General features: G+C 41.1%; 1 protein-coding gene across 3 annotated transcripts in view; it reads right to left on the minus strand.

Moving 5' to 3' along the window:
• CCDC186 (coiled-coil domain containing 186) overlaps positions 1–19467 on the minus strand; it is a 35358-nt gene extending 15891 nt beyond the window's left edge. The window contains exons 1-4 of one of the 3 annotated variants that reach the window (XM_038139938.1): positions 19356–19467; positions 5103–5784; positions 2682–2808; positions 607–735 (exon numbers count right to left, since the gene is read on the minus strand). In XM_038139938.1, the coding sequence (XP_037995866.1) occupies positions 607–735; positions 2682–2808; positions 5103–5767 (921 nt within the window). In that variant the 5' untranslated portion in view covers positions 5768–5784; positions 19356–19467. Of the gene's footprint in view, positions 1–606; positions 736–2681; positions 2809–5102; positions 5785–6798; positions 10568–18587 lie in introns of those variants that run through there. The other 2 variants (XM_038139939.1, XM_038139937.1) reach the window with 2 other exon arrangements.
• Positions 19468–23336: the final 3869 nt, after the last annotated feature.

The raw sequence follows: 23336 nt of genomic DNA on the forward strand, positions 1-23336 counted from the left end.
GTGCCAACTGCACAATCACTATCCAGTGGCTTATTTTTTAGTTGGATCACTTCCAGTGGCTTACTTTTAAAGATTCCCCCCACCCCACCACTAACAAGTTCTGCTTCAAATTAGGAAAAAAAAGTAAAATCAGACACTGAGCTTTAGAACACATACAACAAAGAAAATACTTGGCATAACATGATATTAAAAAGAAAAAAAAAATCCCAGATTTTAGTAATACATAAAGACAAAATAAGAGCTTTGTGCTGGAATTGATAAAAATATTAATTTTTGTGACAGCCTGTCTGAAAAAAGCTGCTGCCAGCTTTTAGCTCCTTCTGAATCAAGCTCAGCTTACAGGTAAAGAAAAAGAGATTTCCTTAAGGGCTGAATTCAATCATATAAAAATAGGTATTTTTTAAAAAAAGTTATTAGGCACTCTGAAGCGTTAACAGCTATTTGGAAATTCACTGCTGACAGTTATCAAAAAAGCATATATAACTGCACACTAGAAGTTCAAATTTTGGAAAATTCTGTCTTACTTGGTGATCCAATATGCTTCCTACAAGAACCAAGTTTGTTCAATTATGTAGATGTTTAATGGTTTAAGTGTTTCCATATTACCTGTTCCATTCGAAAGGCCATCTCTTTGTGCAACTGCTGAATAGTATTTTTGGCTGCTGCATCTTGAGTTACAAGTCTGTCTTTGCTAACTTTCACTTCTTTATTAAGCTCTTCTATTCTTGCTTCCAGCTAAAATACAACATCATGATATAATTATAGGGAAAATAACTCTTTGATCATACTTTATACAGGCAGGCATATTTCACACAAAATTAAACGATTCAACAGATATTTTACCTGTATTTTACACTTGTCAGGCCGCAACCACCCATATCAACCTCTAGCTTTGCATGACTAGGAAAAGCATGAAAGATGTCAATTCTCATCTCCAGTGAGAGTGAAGAAGCTTCAAATCAAGTAAAACAGCAGCCACAGTAATTTACTACACAAAATAACAGACTGACAGCAAGTCAGAGAGCTGCAGAGAAGAGGTGGCTGCTATCTGAGGCGGCTTCACCTTCCATCCTTTTGCTCCTATCCTTGTGCCATATCCTTCACCATGCCAGCAAAGCAGCCATGAACCATACTGAAATGGACTGGGAATTAATTCATTGAAAAAAATCACTCGGCAAATAAAGATGAGCTTAGTCATCATGCTGGCACTTTTTTTAGCCACCTAGCGAACCAAGTCAGAGACCTGATCCAGCTGAAGAGTAATCCCCAGTGTTAACTGGAACACTTCCCAGAGTGTGCTCCCTGCCAAGTCATGCAAGTCCAGCAGGAGCAGCGTGGTGGCTGCAAAGGCTGTGCCACTGCCCAAATGTTGCTCAAATTGCGCCTCACAACTCTCCTCTTGTCCCAGGGGAAAGCCAACTCACCCAGGTTGGGGGTTTTGTTTGCTTTGGAGGAGAAGGGGCGGGATCTGAGCATCAGTACTGTACATTCTGTGCAATCCCAAGCTGCTGTGTAAGAGGCAAGAACCACCTAATTTGCTTCTGTTACCAGACCATGACTTGACCACACTTCATTCAGCTCTGCAAATGCATCATTCACCAAAGAAAAACCTTCACATGTACAAGCAGGCAGGTACAGTTTGTTTAGAGCTGTGAGTGCAGCCAAGCTTTCATTTAGATAAAAGTAACCATAAAGCACTAATACAGGAATTCCAACAACAAAACACTACCATCACAAATGAAAAAATGCAAGTGATTGACTGCAATGTCTCTTTCTTACTTACAGGGGCTATCAACAGCCATATAAAACTCTTATAGTCCAAAAGAATATTTTCTGGGATGACTTGCAAGCATGTAGTATCACAAACACCCTCACAAATACTTTTTTCAGAATGGAATAAAGCAATTGCTGCATGATAGAGCTTCAAGAAATCATACATGACTCATGACAGAGCTATCATGGAAATACAGACAAGAAAGAACTGCTCATACTGGCTTATTCAGGCACAAGCAATTCCAATTTGTAGCCTAAAAATAACACTTTTCCATCACATCATGGATTTTCAAATAGTCTCTGAAATCAACCATGAATATATGAATATATTACATGAATATATTCCTCTAGAACACTTCAAGCCTGACACCCTGCTCTGTGAACAGATTTCTGTGTGATGCAGACACCAACAAAGAAACCTGACAACCAGGATAGTGACCAGCACTTGGATAAACAGAAATTAATACTTTAAATGTTTCTCTTGACAGATTTCCAAGATATAACCTGTAATCAGGTTATAAAGCTGGCCAGCTAGCCGCAGGGACATCAGCAGATAGCTGATAACAGCCAAGCAGTGACACCTGCTGTGAAGCTTTTTTAATCCCACACTAAAAGCAGCCTCCACCATGCACACACCATGGTCCTCCTTGGCCTGCTGTGGTTCTGACAAGCCCCAGAGAAAAGGCCCTTATTTTGTACCTGCTACTACCACAGCAGAGACTTCCACAGACAGACCCCAGAAAGTCAGTTTATCCAAATTCATTCAAGGCATTTAGACAGTTTCTTGGAATACAAGAGTAGATTTATCCTCTTAAAAAGCTTAGGATAATAAGCATGGGAATCAACAGTGGCAACAGTGACATACACAGGTGAAATACCAACCAGCACTTCTGTTCTCTTATCTGTACCTGTTTAATAATGCTGAGGTGCTGCTTTTCTGTTTCTGTTCTTTTTTTCAATTCATCTTTTAAGTTGTCCTTTTCTGAGCAAATTTCCAAAATCAGTTCCTGATGCTTTTTATTTTCTTTAATCAATCTGTAAAGAAAAAAAAATTAAAAACAAGGTACATCAGTACTGGGGTTTTTTGGTTGCTTGTTTTCAATCTTGAAAAACATAGCTTATACTCACTGATCTGCAAGCTTTATTGGAAGCCAGAAACCCTAAAAAAAACTATGAAAGCCTCACAAGAAAAAAAAAAAAGAAGAATGTTGTGCATGTGGAATTTAACTACAAAACTACAAGCAGTAACCTTCTTGTGAGGAAACTGCTTGTTTCCAGCATTTTAGGATTGTTGTGGTCCATAACAACCCTATGAAACTATGAAATTGTAAATGCTAGTAATTTTAATGTAATGGAATACAGTAACTTCCAGTCAAATAGTCTCACCAGTCATTTGTCTGAAAACACAAAGATTTTATTAATTTCATGGATTTCTCAGAGTACCCATGAAGTTCACAACCTGGTAAGAAACAGAATCCTGATTTTTTTAAGTCCTAAACAGGTAACAAGTATCTGTGCCCATGCTCTTCATAAAGTTCAATTTTTAGCAATAGTTCCAGTTCAGCTGTTTGAAGCCAACTCAGACCTAGTTTGACATTCTAACATAAAACTCAGAAGTTACATTGTCAGAATTGCTGAATGAACAGTCTCACACATATTTACATGTTTGCAGATGCTATTACATGGTGGGTATTTTAGGCCACTAATTGCATTAATTTGTGGGGGGACATGCATTTACCTGAAAAAGACACTTAATTATCCTTTTATCTCCCCCTTTATTGAAAAAAAAAATCTCTTAACAAACTGGTCTCCTAAATTATAAGGAATTCAAAACCATCAGTTAGCAAAGAGCTTAGCACTTGTGATCTGCTTTTTAATCTATTAATGAATATTCCAGGATTACAAATTCTTAATTCATGCCACAGCTGCTGACACATATATTTAGATCTGATCACAGGAGACAACTGGGCTAATTCCAGAATGATGTTACAAGAAATTCTGCTGCTCATCAAGTAAGGGACAAAACAAACACAACCCAGAATACCCTCTGGACCAAGCACAAAATGTTCCACAGCAGTTTCATACTCCTGAGGTGAGTTCCCAAGTGTCAAATGGTTGCAGCTGGCCAAAAGAAAGAGACATGTTTTTACATAAAGCCTTCTGTGTGTATATGTAACATATACACATATAAAAACACTTATCTCTGGGGAAGTAATTGGTCCAGGGCTGAAAATGCTGCCATGCCTCTGAGTTTACCATGGATAAGTAAAACTCTTTTCCTCATGATCTCCTGGAATTACCCCTCTCTACACACCCACCATTTCAGATTACCACTCCTCCTCTGTAACTTCTGAATGTCTAACTGTGCATTCTTGAGCTTTCCTGTCATCAGCTGGCTTTCCTCACATGGATGGTTTCTGTCAGAGGTTAACTGGTGAAGTGCAACAGAATACTTTCCCTACTGGGACTCTCTCCCCCTGTCTGGTTTCCCTTCCTTTGATGTCCTCCTATTTCATGGTACTGGGGAGCGTTATATGAAATAAAGCATGACTCTTATTTCCAGCTCTGCAAAAAGGAATAATTATTAAGTTAGAGGCTACATTTTGTTAGCAAAAAAAACCATTTCTAAAGAGGCAACAGAGTACTAAATGCCAAGTAAGGAATCATGAAATCAAGCAATGAACTGGCTTTTGATGAACAGAAATAGTCGCATTGAATACTGCCTGGTAAATCTATAAAGCCCAGTTAATTATAACAACACTTATAAGCCCTGCATTTCAGAAGTCCTCCTATAAAATGTGCAGTGTAGTTTATCTATATATGGCACTTCCAACTCAAACAATATTCTCATCCGATTAACAACTTTGCTGGATGACAACACGAGATTGAATACTACTGGAAAAAGAAACAAGCAATTCTGAACATAAATAAAATGACGATTGTGGGAGTAAGTACTTTCAAAGATTCATTTCTCCACAGACACATATGGACTGAATGAATCCTGGACTATTTTTAAATCACCATTACTGCTGCAGTATTCAAGTAATTCTAGACATTGGCAAGCTATTCAATGACACAGTTGGCTATTCAGTTCCTGCCAAATCCTGCAAGAATTCAGACATCTAAGCACAGTTTTATTTACAAGTACATACCACATGTAAAAATGATTCCTTGCTTAAAAACAATTTAAAAAAATCTCATTGACTATCCTCATATCAACTCAAGACAACTTGCTTCATACCAAAATGTTATATGCAGGTGCTCACAATATGCAGCCAAAATTGTTCAGCACACACCTCCAACTGTGAAGCACATACTCAAATACTCACTTTGTAATAGTTTGTTCTTGCTGCAGGTATTTATCTTGTACACATTTTTCAAACACAGCCAAGGCATGTTCACCCTTCTGCACACCATTGGGGAGCTTTGGTTCTTTTGAGAAATCTGTGGATAACAGTTCAGACTCTATTTCCTTTAGCAAATCCTCCTGTGAGGAAGTCTGATGTATTGTGGAAATAAGTTTCTTTGTGCAGTCCGTGTCATAAGGGCTTTCTGAATAGATTTTATCACTTGATTTTTTCACAAAGTCAGGCTCCTCCCTTAGATCCTGTAATATTTCCATTAATGATTGTTCTGTCTGGTTAGTTTCTGGATCTTGTGGTTCATGTTCTTCACTAGGTAGATGTTCTGGTTTTGTGGAGCCTTCTGCCTTTCTTTCACAGGAGGCACTTGCAGAGGAGTCTGCCCCTCCACACTGCTGCTGTCTTTCTGCTGGGGGCCCACTGCTGCTGGTGCCAACAGCTGCTGCATCCTGATCCGAGGGCAGGGAACTCGATTCCCTCTCCAAGCCACCAGCATCACTTCCAGTGCCTGGGCACTCCTCTATTCCAGGTGTTTTATCAGCCTTACAATTATCTGGGGACTTGAAAGAGGCATCATCTGACAGATTGACTGGCTCCAGTGTGCTCTGCATTTCTGTTGAATATTCCTCCATAATCTTCTTTGGGAAATCTAGATGGAGAATTCAGATTACAACATATTATATACAATATCAAAAGAGATTGAGATAGGGGGAATAAAGGCTACTAGAAAGAAAAATTCAAAGTGCAAAATTTGATATTTTAGATGTATATTTAGATACATGTTATACAGAGTTTGTTGATCTTTCAGCCCAACCTTTAAGTAAATGCTCCAATACAAGTTTTTCCAAGAGAAGGTGAGAAATGAGGCATAGAGAACAGGAAGCAGAGATAGTAAATGGCAAGACAATAAAAAAGTAGAACTTTTTAGAATTAATAATTCTATTACATTTAAATCCACAAAAAATCCAAGTAATCACTTCTAAAAATACTTCATGACAATAAATAACCCAAAAAGATTAAGCATCCAGGGTCTTACAGCTTTCACTTCCCTATACATGCTTTGAAAGCAACAATATGCCTTGACTTATTCATTTTTACAAAACAGGGTGGCTCCCTGGTCCAGCCAGAAGATCCCATTTCCTCAGAGTCATGTCCTCACAGAGCATCCATACACCAAAATGCATCTGTACCCAGGAAACTAAGGGAAGGGGCTGGGGGAGGATGGGGGTGAGATTCTCTTTTCCCATCTGTTTTCAAGCAACCAAAATCCCCTGTGGAAGAGCACAGATGGTCTGTGGCAGATCTGCTCTCTCAAACAGTAGCTCGCAGAGTAAGGACTTGAAAAGCTCAGTAGAAGCTCTCTAGAAGGACACCACAGTGAGAACCAAATAACTATGGAAGAGCCTGGGTATAATACTTTTTGGCTTATAATACTTTTTCAGGAATCCCAGATGGTCCAGTATCTGAAAAGATTCCTAGCATTTTTAGCAAACACAGGAAGCCCTTACTTCCATTAGGAGAAGTTCATTACAGCAGTCCTAACTTTTATATGCAACCCTATCCTCCTACACTGGATAATTTAGGCTATTTATAAACAAGCCAAACTTTTCATTTATAAATTCAACTCTGCTATTCCAAGAGCTATCTCAAAGGAAATGCTTACTTGCCACATCAAACTTGTTTCCATCCTTGCTTTCTGACTTGTTCAGCTCTCCCTTATGCAGCCAGACCATCTGAGCCACTCAGGTACTTGCTCCATGCTCCTCCCTTTGCCTCAGCCTGAAAGGAAACTCCTTTGTGCTGTCTGGCTTCACTCCACTCCTCCAGAGTGCTGCCTTACTACTGAGGCTCACATTGTTAAAACAGTGGCGTTTATGAATCCCAATAGGCTGTCACCAATGGCTACCACTGTCACCTTTCACCGTTAGGCACAAAAAGCAGCTCCAGCCCAGCTCTTTCTACCAGGAAATCCCACAAAACACCTCCCACAAGTACCTGAAACCCACAGCTGGGCTACACCTGGCCTTCAATCAACAAGAGGGAAGCACATGGAAAACTGAGCATGCAGCATATCACAACTGGACAAGAGTCACAAATCAGCAAAGGAGAATCACACATTTTCTAAGTAACAAGCAAACAACTTTTCCTCTTGTGGTTTCCAAGTGAAAAACATTCCCAATGCTACAGCCTCTAAGCTAGCACAAATCAGCAGGAACCAGAACGCAACTGGTAAGGGAGAGGTACAAACAAGCATAGAGATGGGGAAATGAGAGAGTCTGTACAATGTGACAAGGATTCCCCATTCTACAAACAGATCTTCTCTGGTGTTAATAAAATCCCTGATTACCCTTTGCTTCAAAAGATTTATGTTCAGGTCAACACTGGAACCAGCAAATCCCACCACTTGGTTTGTGCAGTCCAAACAAATGCTCTTTTGGAACCCATCTATCCTTTGATAACTTCTGCTAGTAAAGAAAGGTCACAATGTACTACTATTAGTCTCAAACAAAACAAATCCAACTGACAGTCTCAATGTGAAAGTAAAAGTGAACTTAACTGCAAGAAAAAGTATTCAATTTGATAGTTGCAGAACACATTAGTTCCTACTTAATTAAAATGCTGTTAAAAAGCAATGCTTTCAGACTAGTGCACTTTAAACAATCAATAATCATAAGATAATTTGCCAATTATGCAGTTAAGAGACAAAAATTCACCTTCTAGTATCTGTTCCCTCTTGTCACAAGAAGTTTATAATCCACTTCACACTCAGCTGTAAAAGATATTGTATTAGCATAAAGCTGAGGAACTGTTTTTTTCTCTAGTAGTTACTCTAGTCAAAGTTCTTGATAATGCTTTCTCTGGAATGATCAGAGGGTTGTTTTTTTTTACCTCATTTTAAGCCCTTTTTAAAGTACCTTCTGAAGTATTACAGAACATCCCAAAACGCAGTTGTTTGATGTACTACTGCCTCAAACCTGCTTGTGACTGCCCAGCTGCTGCAGTACCACAAGAAAGGGAGTGGTAAAATTGGATATATGAACTGCCATGTTGGTTGTTTCCAGTCCAGTCAGCAAACTGCAGAGTATTTATCTCCATATGGAAGCAACAAGTGAAAAATACAGCCCTGTTTAAGAGTACATTAGGAAGGTCACTCAGTTTTCTTTTTATTGTGTTACTTCCTTCTGTAAATAATACTGTGAATTAGTATTACAGACTAATCTACATGGAAGCAGAAATACAATTATTTGCACCACTCAGTCACAGAGAAAAAAAAGAGCCACTGACTCCATATTCAAATAACTTAGTTCTTATTAATCATAAATAAAGTGTAGGTTTTATATCAAACACATGAGGAATTTGAGTAATGATTATACAAATCAGGTAAAGCATGAAAAGTAAATTATGATGATTCAGTGTTCCCTGCAGTTGTACTTTAATTTTCAGTGGTACCTAGAATATAATTTACCACATTAAGTTCTCAGTCTTTATGATTCCAATACATTGGATTTAGTCTTATCTGCCCAAATCTATCTGCACCTGCTCATGACATACATACATTTTTTTCCCCCTACTGTCAATGAATAATAGTAGCTTCTACGTTCTAATTACTAACTCCCTAACTGAAATTAAATAATTAATCACAGGATCACAGTTTATTTTCACACTAGAAACGTGCAGACAAAGAACTCATGTGGAGCAGCTGTCAATGCAAATTCACACTGATATTCAAATATCTCCTGAATATTCAAAGTTTGTTCTGCCTATCAGGCAACTGAACATAACAGCTGCTTCCCGTATAATGCCAGAGACAGAAAACTGCAGTGATGTCATTACAGAAAAGGCTCATGGTTTGGAAGCAAAACATTTTGTGTGAGAGAAGAATCAATCAGTCTAGCAGTAGCCAGTTGACATGAAACATGCTAATATTTGACTGTTTCCCATCAAACACACAAATCCATCAAGCTCCAGATGGTATTTGGACACCACCTGACAGGAGCTCCATGCCTCCCCAGGTTTAATATCCATCTTGAATTACTCCACTCATTCTTACAAATGACTTTTTCAAAATCAGGGATGTACTAAGGTTATGTATACTGCATTAAGTAAACAAAATAGTTTAGTGCCTCTTATGATGTCTTCAGAAGGCATCAAAAACAATCAAAAAAGGCAAATCTTGACTGAAGCAAGTGAACTGGCTTATGTAATATGCTTAAACATCAAACAAGCACACAGTGTGTTGAGTGACAGCAAAGTGCTGGGTTCTTGCACTGTTTGGCAAAGATTCTACCTTCAACCACCTGCTCTGCTCCTTCCTTGGGCCTGACCATCATCTTGCCGACAGGGCAGAAGTGTGATGTTTGCCTCCCCCTGACGTGCCATTCCCTTCTGCTGCCTGAGCCACAGGAACTTCTCAAAGCAGCACTCAGAGTGGCCCAGCCCAAGCCTGCTTGCCCACATGCCATGAATGACTGCTATCCATTTAGGGCAGCATGAGAAAAGCTCTGTCACTGTCCTGTGACACCTTCTGCAGCCGTGACAGGACTCTGTGTAACCGGTCTGACCAGTTGTCCTCTGTTTTACAGCTCACAATTAGTCTGACACTGGAACACATCTCCCCCCTGCTCCGGGCTCCTGCTCCACAGCAGAGGAGGCAGCTGGCTGTGCTTTCCCCCAGTGCAGTGACACAAAGCCATGCAAGTGGAAAGCCATCAATTCAGATCCTGGTGATGAGAACAGCAGGAATGAGGAACAGGAGCACAGCTCAGCCATGTTTGCAAAACATCTCCCTACACATCAGAATACAGGCAAGTTGCACCCTTCAAAACCAAAACTGCCTTTTCTTTAAACAGCCATTGTTTTTTCTCATCACAGACGTGTCCTTCAAAGATGCAGAGAGCATACATACTTTTCATCGTTATTCACAAAACCAAGTATAAATCTGCATCAGCACAGATGCTCTCCAAGCTCCACAGTAACATCCAAAATGAGTAAGTAGTTAAATAGCTGGCACAGGACACACAACATTACAGGCTGGTACTGGCAAGGGTTACAGCCATTTATCACACTACTTAAACTAAGATGTGCTTATCTGCTAAACTGCTGATAGCACAGCTGACTGGAATCAGAGGCAGGGAGCAGAGAGCCTGCCAATGGAGCACGTGAACAGCACACCAGCTTTTGAATACAAATGTCTCCCAGGTACAGCGGGGAATACAAAGACTCAGGAAATAGCAATTTTTTATTTCATTTTCTGTTACGCAACAGAAACGTCTTCTATTAACTGCTAATCAAATGATAAAAATAAGAACAAATACAACGAGTCATTCAAGCTCTTCAAGGAAGTATCTGACACAATATAAGTATTGATTATCCTGGGAGAACATCAAAAATCTCAATACACACTTCTGTAACATACCAACAAAAGGAAGAAAAAAATTTCCTGCAGTTACCTTCAGCAGCAGTCCAGAGCAACTTATTCTGTAATAGCAAACTTATTCTGTAATAGCAAACTTCAGAGTCCATCCACTGGCACAGAGAAAAGCAATTTCTGTAACACTCAGTCCTCCTCCTTCCTCTGCTGAAAGTATGTACACTCCTAACTTTTTAAGGAAGCTGTTGGCACCCTCGTTCCTTGGCTGTTCATCCACTGTACTGGCTGAAAATCCTTCCTGCCATGGCAGTACTGCTAATTCTGATTAGGAACACCATTTTTCCCAGCTCTAGCCTGCTATCCAATGAGTACAGGCATGTGCCAAGAGTCTGGTCTGTTTTAATTCAATATTATGCCATTTCAAACTGCTTGTCTTTTCAATCTTCCTATTGAATACAAACGTGATTCTTTTAAATCCCTGACTACAAAGGCCTTTCCTAAGCAGATGCACTACTAATGCTGGAAATCAATTTCACAAAATGGGCAGAATTTGACCCAAACTCTCAATACTTATGTTGTAAATACTCAAGAAGGAGGAAAATTACTTTGTTTCAGCCAATTTCAAAACACATGTGAGATGACAGATAAAAAAACACATTAAATGATAACTACAGGAAACTTTCTCTGAGGTGTGGCTGTCTAGAAGACTTCACTAAAAACAAGAGAAAAAAAAAAGAAAGTGTGCCTTGTCACCTAGTAACTATCACAGTGGGATTCTTTACAACAAACAGATTTAAGAATGACAGAAGTGTGTGCCTGGGGTGTTTCTGTAAGCAAACTTAAGGTCAAGGTCCTGAGAAACAAAAATCACTGCTTCAAGAGAAAAAAAAATAATACTGCAGAGAGAGGGGCAAAAAAGGGTGTGTGCAAAACCTTGTTCAACCCAGGCTTGAAATGAAAGTGAAGAGCATTGAGGTAAGTGACTCTGAGGCAGAAAACCTTCTGAAAGGGGAGTAATAAAAACTTAATACAGCAAATGCAGTTTACTGGACACCAGACACATTCAACTACACATTACATAATATAATGGCCAGTAGCAGTCAATTCTTTTAGTTCCTTTCAACAAGAAAGGGTTTTGCATCATCTTTGGGCAGATGTTTTCCACTCCTGACTGTGCTCAGAATCATCTACTCTCAAAAAGTACACGTGCAATCCACAAAATTGAGAAAAAGCATTTCTCACACCAGCATAGACCATATTTGCTGTTTACCTCTGGAGGTGTATAAAGCATCCACACAGGTTTTACAGGATATGAAATAAGCTCATTTTTAAACAGAAGTACAAGGCAGCTTTTCTCTTTCCATTTCACATCAGTCACAGCAGAGTATTCAAATTTCCTTTAGTAATGGACTAACGTCTCAAAACTACTCAGAGCTGCCCTAGAGTTGTGATGCATTTCAGAGAGCAGGTGGGGACAAGGAAAGGAGTAATGCAGTGCTCGAGCAGTCACAGGCAGATGACTCCAACAACACTCAGCAGTGTCCAAAGTACCATGACACAGCCTGGTAAGCAGCTCAGTGACAGAAAAACCTGGTGAGACCAACACAAGCAGCCCAAGTTCCCAGAAGTCCTTACTGCTCTTATTCTGATGTCACCTCAGGACTCAGAGCTGCTTTGTCACTGCAGTGTGTGCTGTAAACTTGCTAAGGAATCACTGCACACCTCTAAACAAAGTCCATGTATTTACAGGAAAAACCTATCTAGAAAATAAGGCCCTTGAAATTGCTTCAGAGCAATTCTCTTCATGCTGTAATTTGTGATCCGTACTTCCCGGTTCTTTGTCAAGAACTGGATGATAACTCACAAAATTCCTGCTGTTACTCTTTATTTTCTTTTCCAAGATGGCACATTCTGAAGATCAGTTCCACTGGAAATTCATCATTAAAATCCAAACATCCTTAAGAAGTAGTCTCTTCAAATGCTCTGTAACACTAACTATCCTTCCATGTTGGTTCTGGTTCCTGAACTCGGCAGTTCAGGTTTACTGTCCAGTGGCAGCAACCAGGAGAAGGGATGCTTGTCCTTTGGAGTGTTTCTTATGGAGACAGCTAGAAAAGGAGTTTATTCTTAACATTCTCAGGCTCCCCAGTGAGAGCTAATAATGACTTCTCTTTCCTAGTACCACACCAGAAGAGTGGGCAGCGACACATAGCTCAAATAACCAGCTGTCTGTCCAAGCACTGTTACTGCTCTCTGTAACACATTCCTACTGATTTTACAAACATCTCTGCTCTTCTGCATCCTTCTCTCCAATTCAACCAAAAATGCCTGTTTATGGGTTTACAGAGATTTTTGTTTGCTAGCTGATTCCAATGTTGTGGGAGCAAGAAGGGTAAAAATATCTCAATTTTGATACTGAAGGTGCTGGATGCAGACATCTATGAATCACTCCGGTTCTGGCAAAACTGAATTTAGGAAAGCAGGCACACAGCTGGCCTACATATATAGGAACTTTTGGGGCTTCTCTCTGCATAGCCCAGTATTAGACTAACAGAAAACTCTACACTCCAGCTGAACCAGGTAGAAATGTAATGCTTTCACAATGACTGCCCTGTTTGTTCACCTGCAATACTTCAGAAACCAAAGTAGAGCACTGAAGCACCTGAAACTGTAGATGGTCTAAAGAGATACCAGGAACTGTTCACTTTTATTACTCTGGCTTTCTAACAGCCCTCCAATCAAGAGGCCTGCTCATTGGTATGTGTGATAACCTGAGAAAAGAAATACTTTTAACTTAGCTGTACAATCTTTCAAAGATTATCCTACAATAAATAATAAACATTAAAAAGCCAAGATACACACACCAAAGGGCTATTAAAAAATCCAAACTAACAGCTAAATCTAGAACTAGGAGGTCTGGAAGACAGGTTTATTGTTTTTTACAATGAAAAGCATTATCCTTATAAAATTTTAACTGCAAAGAAAATACTGACTTTTTTTCCCTGTATCACCCAATAGCAAATTAAAATGCAGTCATGTGAATTTGCAAGAGGAAGTTACCTGCATTTTAGAGCTATTTTGAAATTCACACTCACACCTCAAGTCACATTATAAATCACTCTCCCATTACTCCAGCCCTCCAACTAGCAGTTAAAGCTCTCAGCAACCTGCCCAGACACACCCATGGACTGGACTCAGCAACAAATAAAACATCCACTATGTCTTACAGTGTTCTGTGTCTTGAGCTGTAAAAGCACTGAGCACAAGTAGTTCCCCATCGCAGCAACAACTTGGAGGTGAGCTGAGACTTCAGCTCTTCTGCTGGAATGGAATCTAACATTTACTTCACATGCAAGCAAGGACTGCCTTTTATTCAGTAATACTGAGCACTGTTTCAAAACACACCTTTTTTCTGACATGATTTCAAAAATTCTTATATGGATCAGCAATGCCCTAAACCTATCCTGAGACAGCAGTTTTACATTTAACCCTTGGAAGCTGTTATTCAACAATAATTATGATTTTAAAAAGGAGGCTAGTGTACATGCCAACTCAGAATCAATATACACTCCACCACTTAAACTACTCTGCCTCCTACTCATTCACATTAAAGAATATATAATATTTAATTCCAATCCACAAATTGATTTTTATACATGGTTCATTACACTCAAGAATCCCATCTTGGAAGCACCTCTCTCCATGTAAGCAGCTACTGAAGCTCACAAAGCAAATATAAATACATAACTTTACCAAAAGCACATTTATCATTTCTAGTGCAATAACAGGTTGGTTCTTTTCCTAATCACTGCAGTACAGACTAAAGGCTCTGCTAAAGAGATTTTTTTAAACTGCCTTATATTTCCACTCATGCATCCATGAAATGAAGTAACATATGACTGAAATGTAAACAATCAAAAGATTTTTATGATAAAGCCCTGATGCTCATCAGAAGACCTCACTAAAAGCAGAAGCTGCACATGAGCACCATTTGCACAGTTCAGTTACAGACCCACTGCTCTCTTGCAGGTTCCTGAGCAACAAAAAGACAGAGTGCAAGTGCTTTAGCCAGTTCAACTGCAAATTCAAGAGTTAATGTGAGATGCAGTATAATCCAGTCTAACACCAGAGATGGACTTTGTATTTCAAAGACTTAACTAGGATTTATTGGCGGAAGAATACTGAAGAGAATAATAATGATTTGTAGAGTTTTCTTGACAAGTCACACACATATTAAGAAACCAGCAACCCAATGTAAAAAAGCTTCACAATTGCCCCAGCATTTATTAGAAAGAACAAAACTTGCCTGAACAGTTTGTTCCACAAAGGTCTCTTTGTCTCCTTATAATGGAATATTTTATAGCATGATAGCTATCATGCTATAAAATATTCCATTAGAAACACAATCTTAGATGAATCACAACAGAAAAATAAAGTATTTTCTATTACCTTTAAAGGCACTTTCCTAAACCAGAGATATTAAAGTAACCATTAACAGACAACTGTTAGAATCAGTTGCCATTTTAATTCAATTTCCAACCTATTACAGTCAGGTAAGAGATGAACCTGTTAGACAGTTTATGTGCTACCATGTGTATAACAACAACCCAACAAGGTTGCTAAAGAATAATTCTGGGGTATGAAAACATTTCTAGCTTCTTACAGTTCTGTTGTTCATTGCAAAACCCAAAATCCCTCTCTTCAAGAACTTTTCACATCTTTATTACACAATAATCATTACTTAAGCAAACTAAAATGCTTTTCCAAGTCAGTGCCATCCTGTCATTGCACCAGAAATCTTGGTAAGAATTTTACATGACAGTAATAATAATACTTTTACCTAAACTAATCTGGACAGCCTGAATACACCTTTTTACTTCACTTGCTGCGTTAAGTTTTTTAGGTTTCTTTTTCCTAAGGCTACTTTTTCCATAGCTACTGTCTACTAGTCAACACAGTGATCAGCAGAACACACTTCCTATTGTTTCCAGTTAATACCCAGCTTACCTGTTTTCCATGGTATCTTTCACAAGAACTCTGTCACAAATGGCTTTCTCAGACTAAGCATTACATCACCAGGTAACACTGCAAAACAGGCAAGCTCAAGTACTAGAGACAACTCTGTTTTCAACTGAAGTTTGATTTGAAAAAAAGGGATTCTGCTAAAGAAGTTCTGGTTTACATAAGATACAAAACAAAGGTTTGAACTAAGTTGAAAGGGACTAAGGTAAAAAGATCCAAAAAACCAAATATTTTACATAATCTAATGTGAGATGAATTTCAAACTCGTTCTGGCTTCAGGTTCATATATTTGCTTACAATTTCACATCCAACATTAATCAGAGCAGCCAGCCACACAAGTTATGGAACACACTAAAAGGAGATGAACTGGATGGGAAAGCATCACACTGCCTAAGAAAAAGACAGAATTCTTAAGCTGAAGAAGAGATGATGCTGATCACGCCGGGTGTACTCCATACAAAGAAGAGGGTGGCCATGAGGCCTCACACACTCACAGCCATCCTGTATTTACAGACAGCACATACAGGAAGCAAAAGAAACATACCAGAGTCTCACCCACACTAGGTGTCCCAATATTAATTCACTTTTGCCCAAGAGCAAATAGAAGTGAAAAGCTGGCTGTACACTAGGACATGGAGTCCTCCAGCCCAGGCAGAACTTGACACAGCTTCTGACTCAACTCACACAAAGACCTGCTTTGATGCATGTGCTTGAAGGGAAGGAGTGGAACAGTGAATACACACAGTGGTACTTGCAGGGTTTCCTTGCTTTTATCAGTTTAACACTTCAACTCAATTATTCTTCTCAGGTTTTTAATGTGACTTCATTAAACACCAATGGCAGTGCCAAGGTGCAAAGCTCAGCATTTCTATCTACTCTTTGAACATCACACAAGTACTTCAGAAGACAAGGTTTACTCAAACTTTAAACTTGCTTTCCTTTGCTTACATCACAAGTTAGATAATTGAACAGAAATGTACAATGCCTTAAAGGCAGCATCAGGTTTTGTATCAAACTCATGCACATGGTTAATATTATAGTCATATTAACTCCATGTCTGGAGTTAACAACTCCAAAATAAAGTTCATCAGTCAAGGTTTAACAAGTGAGGGTAGATTTGCTCCCATCATAACACAAGTCATGGGGTACACCTTGAGAGAGTGTTATTTTTTGTCATAGGAGTCCCAACATTGGAAGCTCATGTATCAGAGGAAAACAACACCTTAGCAAGGTGTAGCAAAGCATCCTTTTACTGTAAGCATCACATGAGGCTTGGATACTTCAGGGTTTGCAATCTTCTGTGTGTCTTCAGCACAGAACAACTCTTGCTCTTCCAAGTCAGTAAAATCAGTCTCTACTTCAGCAACCAATGAATTCAATGCCAGCAACAGCACCACTGTCACCTTTCAGGTTTTAGCACCCTGCCTTTAGCTCTGTTTGTAACAAGGCCAGGAGCAGCTGTGTCCTTACCAGAACCCTGTTTTCATTCACCTCCTGACACTGATAACATCACCTGTGCAAAGAAGAATGTCTTAAGGGAGGGGAAGAAATCAAATTTATGACTCAGTACACAACCTGGACAAAGCACACATCCTATGACAGCTCTTCCACACCTGTAAGAGAGCCATAACTCTTGTTCTCACTACAGAAGCCAGAGCTCTGGCAGACCTTCTTACAAACCTGTAGTGTCACGGCACTGGTAAGATATGGATCTTGGCACATTTGGCACTGGAGATTGTAGCATGTTTGCTTTCAATGGCTCTTTTCAAATGTTGTTTCCAGAACATGCAGAAGGCTGTAAAATTCCAGCCATGGAATTACTGTCTGTATGGTCACTACATACTGAAAAACGCCATTTGGGGGGACAGTAGGGTTCTACTGTTTTCGAACCTGACTTTCCTAGAGTTTCTCCAGTATCCCTGAAAACAAATAAGTAAACACTTCAATCCTTTAGGATGTGAAAAAGTCAACTGTGAGCTCTATAGAAGACTGTAGATTAATTAACTCCTGTTAATTAATCTAAGATGCAGTATTACAGACAACATTATTATAGCATCAGCATTCCATGTACTTCTTGACATTAGGATCATGATTTTCCCCTCTATTCTGACATTGATTTCTTTCTGATGAGTTTTTTTTCATGCTCAATTTGAGGCAGCAGGTCTTGGACTATGACTCGAAGGTAAGTATTATCCATCAGGCTATCCAATACTGTCTTTGGCAACTGGAAAATAAAGTCAGAACAATTCAGCCCAGAACTAAGTACAGGATATTGCTTCCTGGACCCCACATCTACTAATTTAACATGCTTAATAACACAATCAAATCCAGAAAAACACTGCCTTTCTATTTTTCATAGCTCTTTTAAAAGCCAGCTTCAGGAAGTTCCGTATTAGCTTCACATAGCATTAAGCAACAGAGCTGCTAATTAGAACCAAATTAACCACGCTCTGTATGTGGTTCTTCAGTCCTTTTCTCAACAGCCTGAAACAGTGAACCTCACAATGCCAAAAAACATCTGTCAACAACTCCAAATCGAGTCTTATAAAATGACAGAAAAATACTGTTTTAAAACCAGACAAGAACAGATGATTGAAGATTTTCAGAAAGAGCTCAAGGCAATATAGAATTAGTTCTTTTTTTAAAAAAAAAAAGCAAATGATATTTCAAATGTCATCTAACACCATCCTGAAACATCTCCATACTTTCAGTTTCTCATATCTCCAGAGCTTAACCATCTCCTCCCTAAAGTCAAGTGCAACATACGCATTCACTGCAGCCAGCGATTTCCCTGCCCATCGAGAAACCAGACTGTGGCTCACAGTTTCAATCATTTCCTCATTCAACAAAACATTCTGGGATAGGTGCCATACCTGGATTTTTAGCATATTCTGCTTGCAACATTTTAACTTCCGAAAAGCAGTTCTACAAGAAGATAAAGCAAAGCAGCACTAAAGCTGGAGTGCCATACTTTTCATCTTCACACATTTCAATTCCCTAGGAAATCCTCTTTTGGTCTGCACAGAGTCTCGCTGGAAGTATACGTGTATCAGACTCACCTGTGCAGACTATTTTCCGGGACAAGAGCCAAAATCTGCAAGCCTACATCATAATCATTTTGCTGAAGTCCTTCCTTCAAACCTAGAAGGGCAGGCAGCTTTTACAAATACCATCTGCAAAAACAAGGACACGTACCCTACCGCAACACCGCAGCCGGCTCTAAAAAATAACCTCCACAACAGCTGCTGGGCTTTGTTATCTACTTATTTACCCATACAGAAAATCAACGCGCAATCAATGAAACAGCACAACGTAATTAACACCACGGAAAAGAAAGCTGTACAGAAACAAAGAGACTGCGAGCCAGCACAGGAGCCTGCGCTAGCCGCTCGGAGGTCCTGACCGGGAAGGTGTTGCTATGGCAGGACCTCAGCCCTGCTGTCACCTCGCTCCCTCCTCCGGCGCCTCGCCCGCGGCCCTGGAGCGACTTCTGCCAGCCCAGCGCCCCCACCCGCACAGGGAGAGCCCCTCGCCACCCGGGGGAATCCTGCCTCCCGCCCGTCCTTCCCCCGCCCCCGCGGCCGCGTCCCGCAGGGTTTATCTCCCGCTGACAGCGAAGCGGATCGGCGGCCCCGCGGCCCCTCCCGAGCCCGCCGGGCAGCGCCCGGCCCGGCCCGTCCCGTCCAGCGCCAGCTCCCTCGGCCGCTCCGCGCCGGCCCCTCGAGGAGCCCGGCAGTGCCCGCGCGGCTGGGGGACGCCGGCAGCGCCAAGGCGCCGGCTCCGAGCATCCACCCACCAGCCCGCCCTCGCTGCGGCTCGGCCCTCACCCGGTCGCTACGCGGGCGGCAGGAGCGGCGGCAGCGCGGCCATGGCGGGCGCAGCGCGGTCCCGCTCCCCGCCGGCCGCCCGGCCCGGCGCGCTGACACATCAACAAAGATGGCGGCGGCGGGCGGGGCCCCGCGGCGGCGGGGCGGGATCGGGGCAGCCCCGGGCGGCGGGCCCGGCCCGGCCCCGCGGGGGCCGCCGTTCCTGCGGGCCCTGCGCTGCCCCTCGGGATGGGCTGGGGGCGAACGGGCGATCGCGGCAGCCACCGGGACCAGCAGGTGACGCGGGATCCATCTCTCCGCCTTCCCTCGCCCTCGTGCTGCCGCGTTCCCACCCGCGCCGCCGAAAGCCCGCGATCCACTGACGGCGCTCAAAGCTCCGAGCGGCTGCATGTAGGACATAATGCTGCGGTATTCGTGCGCTCGCCGCCAGGGGACATTTAGGGTGGACGTTAGGAGGAATTTCTTCACGGGAAGGGCGACCGTCTGGTCGGACGGCCCAGGGAGGTGGTGGAGTCACCGTCCCTGAGGTGTTCAAGGAAAGTCCGGGTGGACGTTAGGAGGAATTTCTTCACGGGAAGGGCGACCGTCTGGTCGGACGGCCCAGGGAGGTGGTGGAGTCACCGTCCCTGAGATGTTCAAGGAAAGTCCGGACGTGGCACTCAGTGCCGTGCTGGTGTTGGGCCATAGGCGGGACTCGATGATCTCAGAAGTGTTTTCCAACCGAATCGATTCTGTGATTTCACACAGGACAATCTCAGGCATGCGTCTATAAATTGTTTCAGTCTGGATAGGGTATTTTGTCTCTTCTTATTCAAACATGTGTTTATGTCAACAAAGGGATCTCATGTCAGACATTCCATGGCACTGTCTAAACCCACAGCCCTGAACAGCTGCCTTACAGGAGGGATTCTTCACCCCAGTAGTTTTCAGAGAGATAGTTACGAAGATGCCTCTCCTTTTTGCAAGATCCAATGCACAATTAATGACAAATAGAATCTTCAGCCTTAAATAAACACCATCACGTTCTCCATAACCAACCCCTGCACATTATGTCAAAATCTTCTGCACCCACATACCATGCAGGAGTCAATCCAGTAATGTTAATAAACAGCTTCACTTAGCACTCAGCACCTGCTGGGACTCCATTCTGACTGGATTTTTTAAAAAATGTGAAAATTTTGCTGGGCATCAAAAATCTGGTCTGCATTTCAGTGCTGGGATCACAAAGTGGAACACAAAGCTTTTTGGAATCCAGAGCATGGCATAAATCCATTTTATTTAATAAAAAAGAAATTGAAAAAAATACCTTATCAGACAAGCTGCTAAGTGAAAGCACTTGTATGTGCTATAGCAGCTCAGCTAAAATGAGCATTGGCACCTCTCCTGAAGTAACATCCTAAACATAACAATAGAAAAGCAAGTTAGAATTACTGAATAATTCAGGTTGAAAGGGACCTCAGTAAATTATCTGGTCCAATCCCCTACTCATAGCAAGGCTAACTTTGATGTTAGATCAGATGATTGCTTTACTTTGGCTAATTTATTTTTATATGTGTATGAAAGCATACACATACCTACATGTATGAAAACATCACCTACCCAATGATGCAGTGATGATTTCTTCACCTTGTATCATGGATGACCTTCAAAGTAGAATGTGCTGAATAACTTCACTTACAAACATTAATTGAGAGAGTTATTTCAGAGCAAGCTCTTTTTCTCCATATTCTTTCTAGGCATTTGGAATTTCAGAGCTGCAACTGCAAATTTTGGGATCCTAGAAAATGCTCCTTGAAACCTGCTGTTTAACCCCAGCCAACAAGGAGGCCCCACAAAGCTGCTGGCTCACTCCCCTCTCCAGCAGGGCAGGAGAGAGAACTGGAAGACTCAGACTTCTGGGTCGAGATAAAGACAGTTTAATGTGACAGAAAATAAAATAATAATCATGATAATATAAACAAACCCAGTGATACACAATGCAATTTTTCACCACTTACTGACTGATGCCCAGACAGTTCCCAAACTGTTCCCTGGTCAGCTATTCCTCAGTTTATGTACTGAGGATGATGCCATTTGGTATGGAATAATCCTTGGTCAGCTGGGATCAGCTGTCCCAGCTGTGTTTCCCCCCAGCTTCTTGCTGGCAGGGTATGAGAAGCTGAAAGGTCCTTGACAATAGTGTAAACACTATTTAGGAACAACTAAAAAACATTAGTGTGTTATCAACATTATTCTCCTCCTAAATCCAAAGCACAGCTCTGTACCAGCTACTAGGAAGAAAATTGACTCTCCCAGCCAAAACCAGGACAAAACATTTTAAATGATCCTTAAAAACAACCATGGGATCTTAGAAAAAAATCACTCTGTAAACCTTTCAGTGCCATCATAACTATAAATCTTTCAGTGTCCCTTATTCTGGGAAAGATAATACTGCTTCAGGTAATTAAGCAATGTCCTAGCCATCATCTCTAAGCAGCAAAGGAGTCAGTCATATGTCTTTAAAAACATTAATTTGAAAGCACAAATGGGAGTAGGTTGCAGAGAGCACTCGTGCCATCAACTTTAACCTCCAAATAACACTTTAAAGGCAAGTGTCTAGCCCTTGCTTTGCTCAAATTATACTGTGCATTCCATCTTTCTAAAAATACATAAAAAGTCAGGTGTGGAACAGAGATAAGTAAAAATTGTCTCTTTTCAGAAAGCAGTGCCATGCAACACTGACTTGCTAATTGCCATGCAGCACGTGTCTAAGCTTGGCTTTCAGAAAGGGTTCTTTGCCACTGCTGCTGCTGTTCTGCAGCTGAGCTGCAAAGTTCACACTGCTGCTCTGTAACACAGTCACTTCAGTGCCCTAATGCTTCTTTTCTTATTTAGTCTTCTAGTTGTTTAAAGACAACTGCAGAGACATCAGTGTACTCTGACCCCAGTCTTTTTAAGATTTGTGCTTTTACCTTGCTGTACACTTTGTCTGCAGTCCCACTGATGTTACCTGTATGTGTTTAGTGTGTTCCAACAGACCTGGCAGAATTTAATTTGATTTTTGCCTTTTATTCTGGGCATTTTTTAGAGAAGGAGTAAAATCAGGTTAAGAAAATAGAGCCTGGTTAGTGCAGTTCTTCCTTAAAGGCAGAAGAAAAGGACTTTTTTGTACTCAGCTGGACTCCCCATAGCTCTAGTCCCAGAACTGACGCTGACAGTTCTGACTCTTATAATACCTGTGCTATAGCCACATTTTCATGTGAAGAGTATTTTATCCCCAGGAGGTGGCCACAGATACTTAGAGAATGATAATGACAGGTCACAGATAGAGTCCTTCCCCAAACCACTTGCTTGGTGCTAAATCAAAATGAATTACTGTACCTCTTAATTAGCCAGCCATAGCTCTTATTTGGCATGTACAAATGCTGAGGAAAACAATTCCTGAGTGAGAGAACTTGCCATCTGAAAGACAGACACTCCTACACAACAGACTTGTCTGCTGCAGACAAGCTCTGCATTGCAGAGGCAGAAGCAGAATTTGGCCCACATATTCAAAAGGTTGTAGTTCTGGCTTTTGGCTTATACTTTATTATATGAAAGGAAATGTTCCTCTGATTGCTCAGTTTCCAGATGACATTTGTTAATTATCCAGAGTATTTTTATAGCTTTGCCCACTGAAAGGGCTTACAAAGCTTTTTTTTTCTCCTTCAGCTAAAGAAGTGTTAGCAACTACACTTTAAGGGAGAACAATGAGGTGGCTCAAACAGCAGATGTGCTGGGTGATACCCCACACTCCTCTGAGACCACTGGTGGCAAAGGACCATGTTTGGCACTGCTGGGGAGGAGCTGGCAGCAGACTCCAGCTTGCCCAATTCCCATCTTCTGTATTTGTCAGAGGGCTGGTCTCTTGGAATGCAGTTACCACGGGCTGAATTGATTCCTACATTTCACAACATGGCAAAATTACACAAAGAGTTATTATTTTCTTAGTTATTATTTTCT

Source organism: Motacilla alba, chromosome 6, assembly GCF_015832195.1.
Source record: "Motacilla alba alba isolate MOTALB_02 chromosome 6, Motacilla_alba_V1.0_pri, whole genome shotgun sequence".
NCBI lineage: Eukaryota > Metazoa > Chordata > Aves > Passeriformes > Motacillidae > Motacilla > Motacilla alba.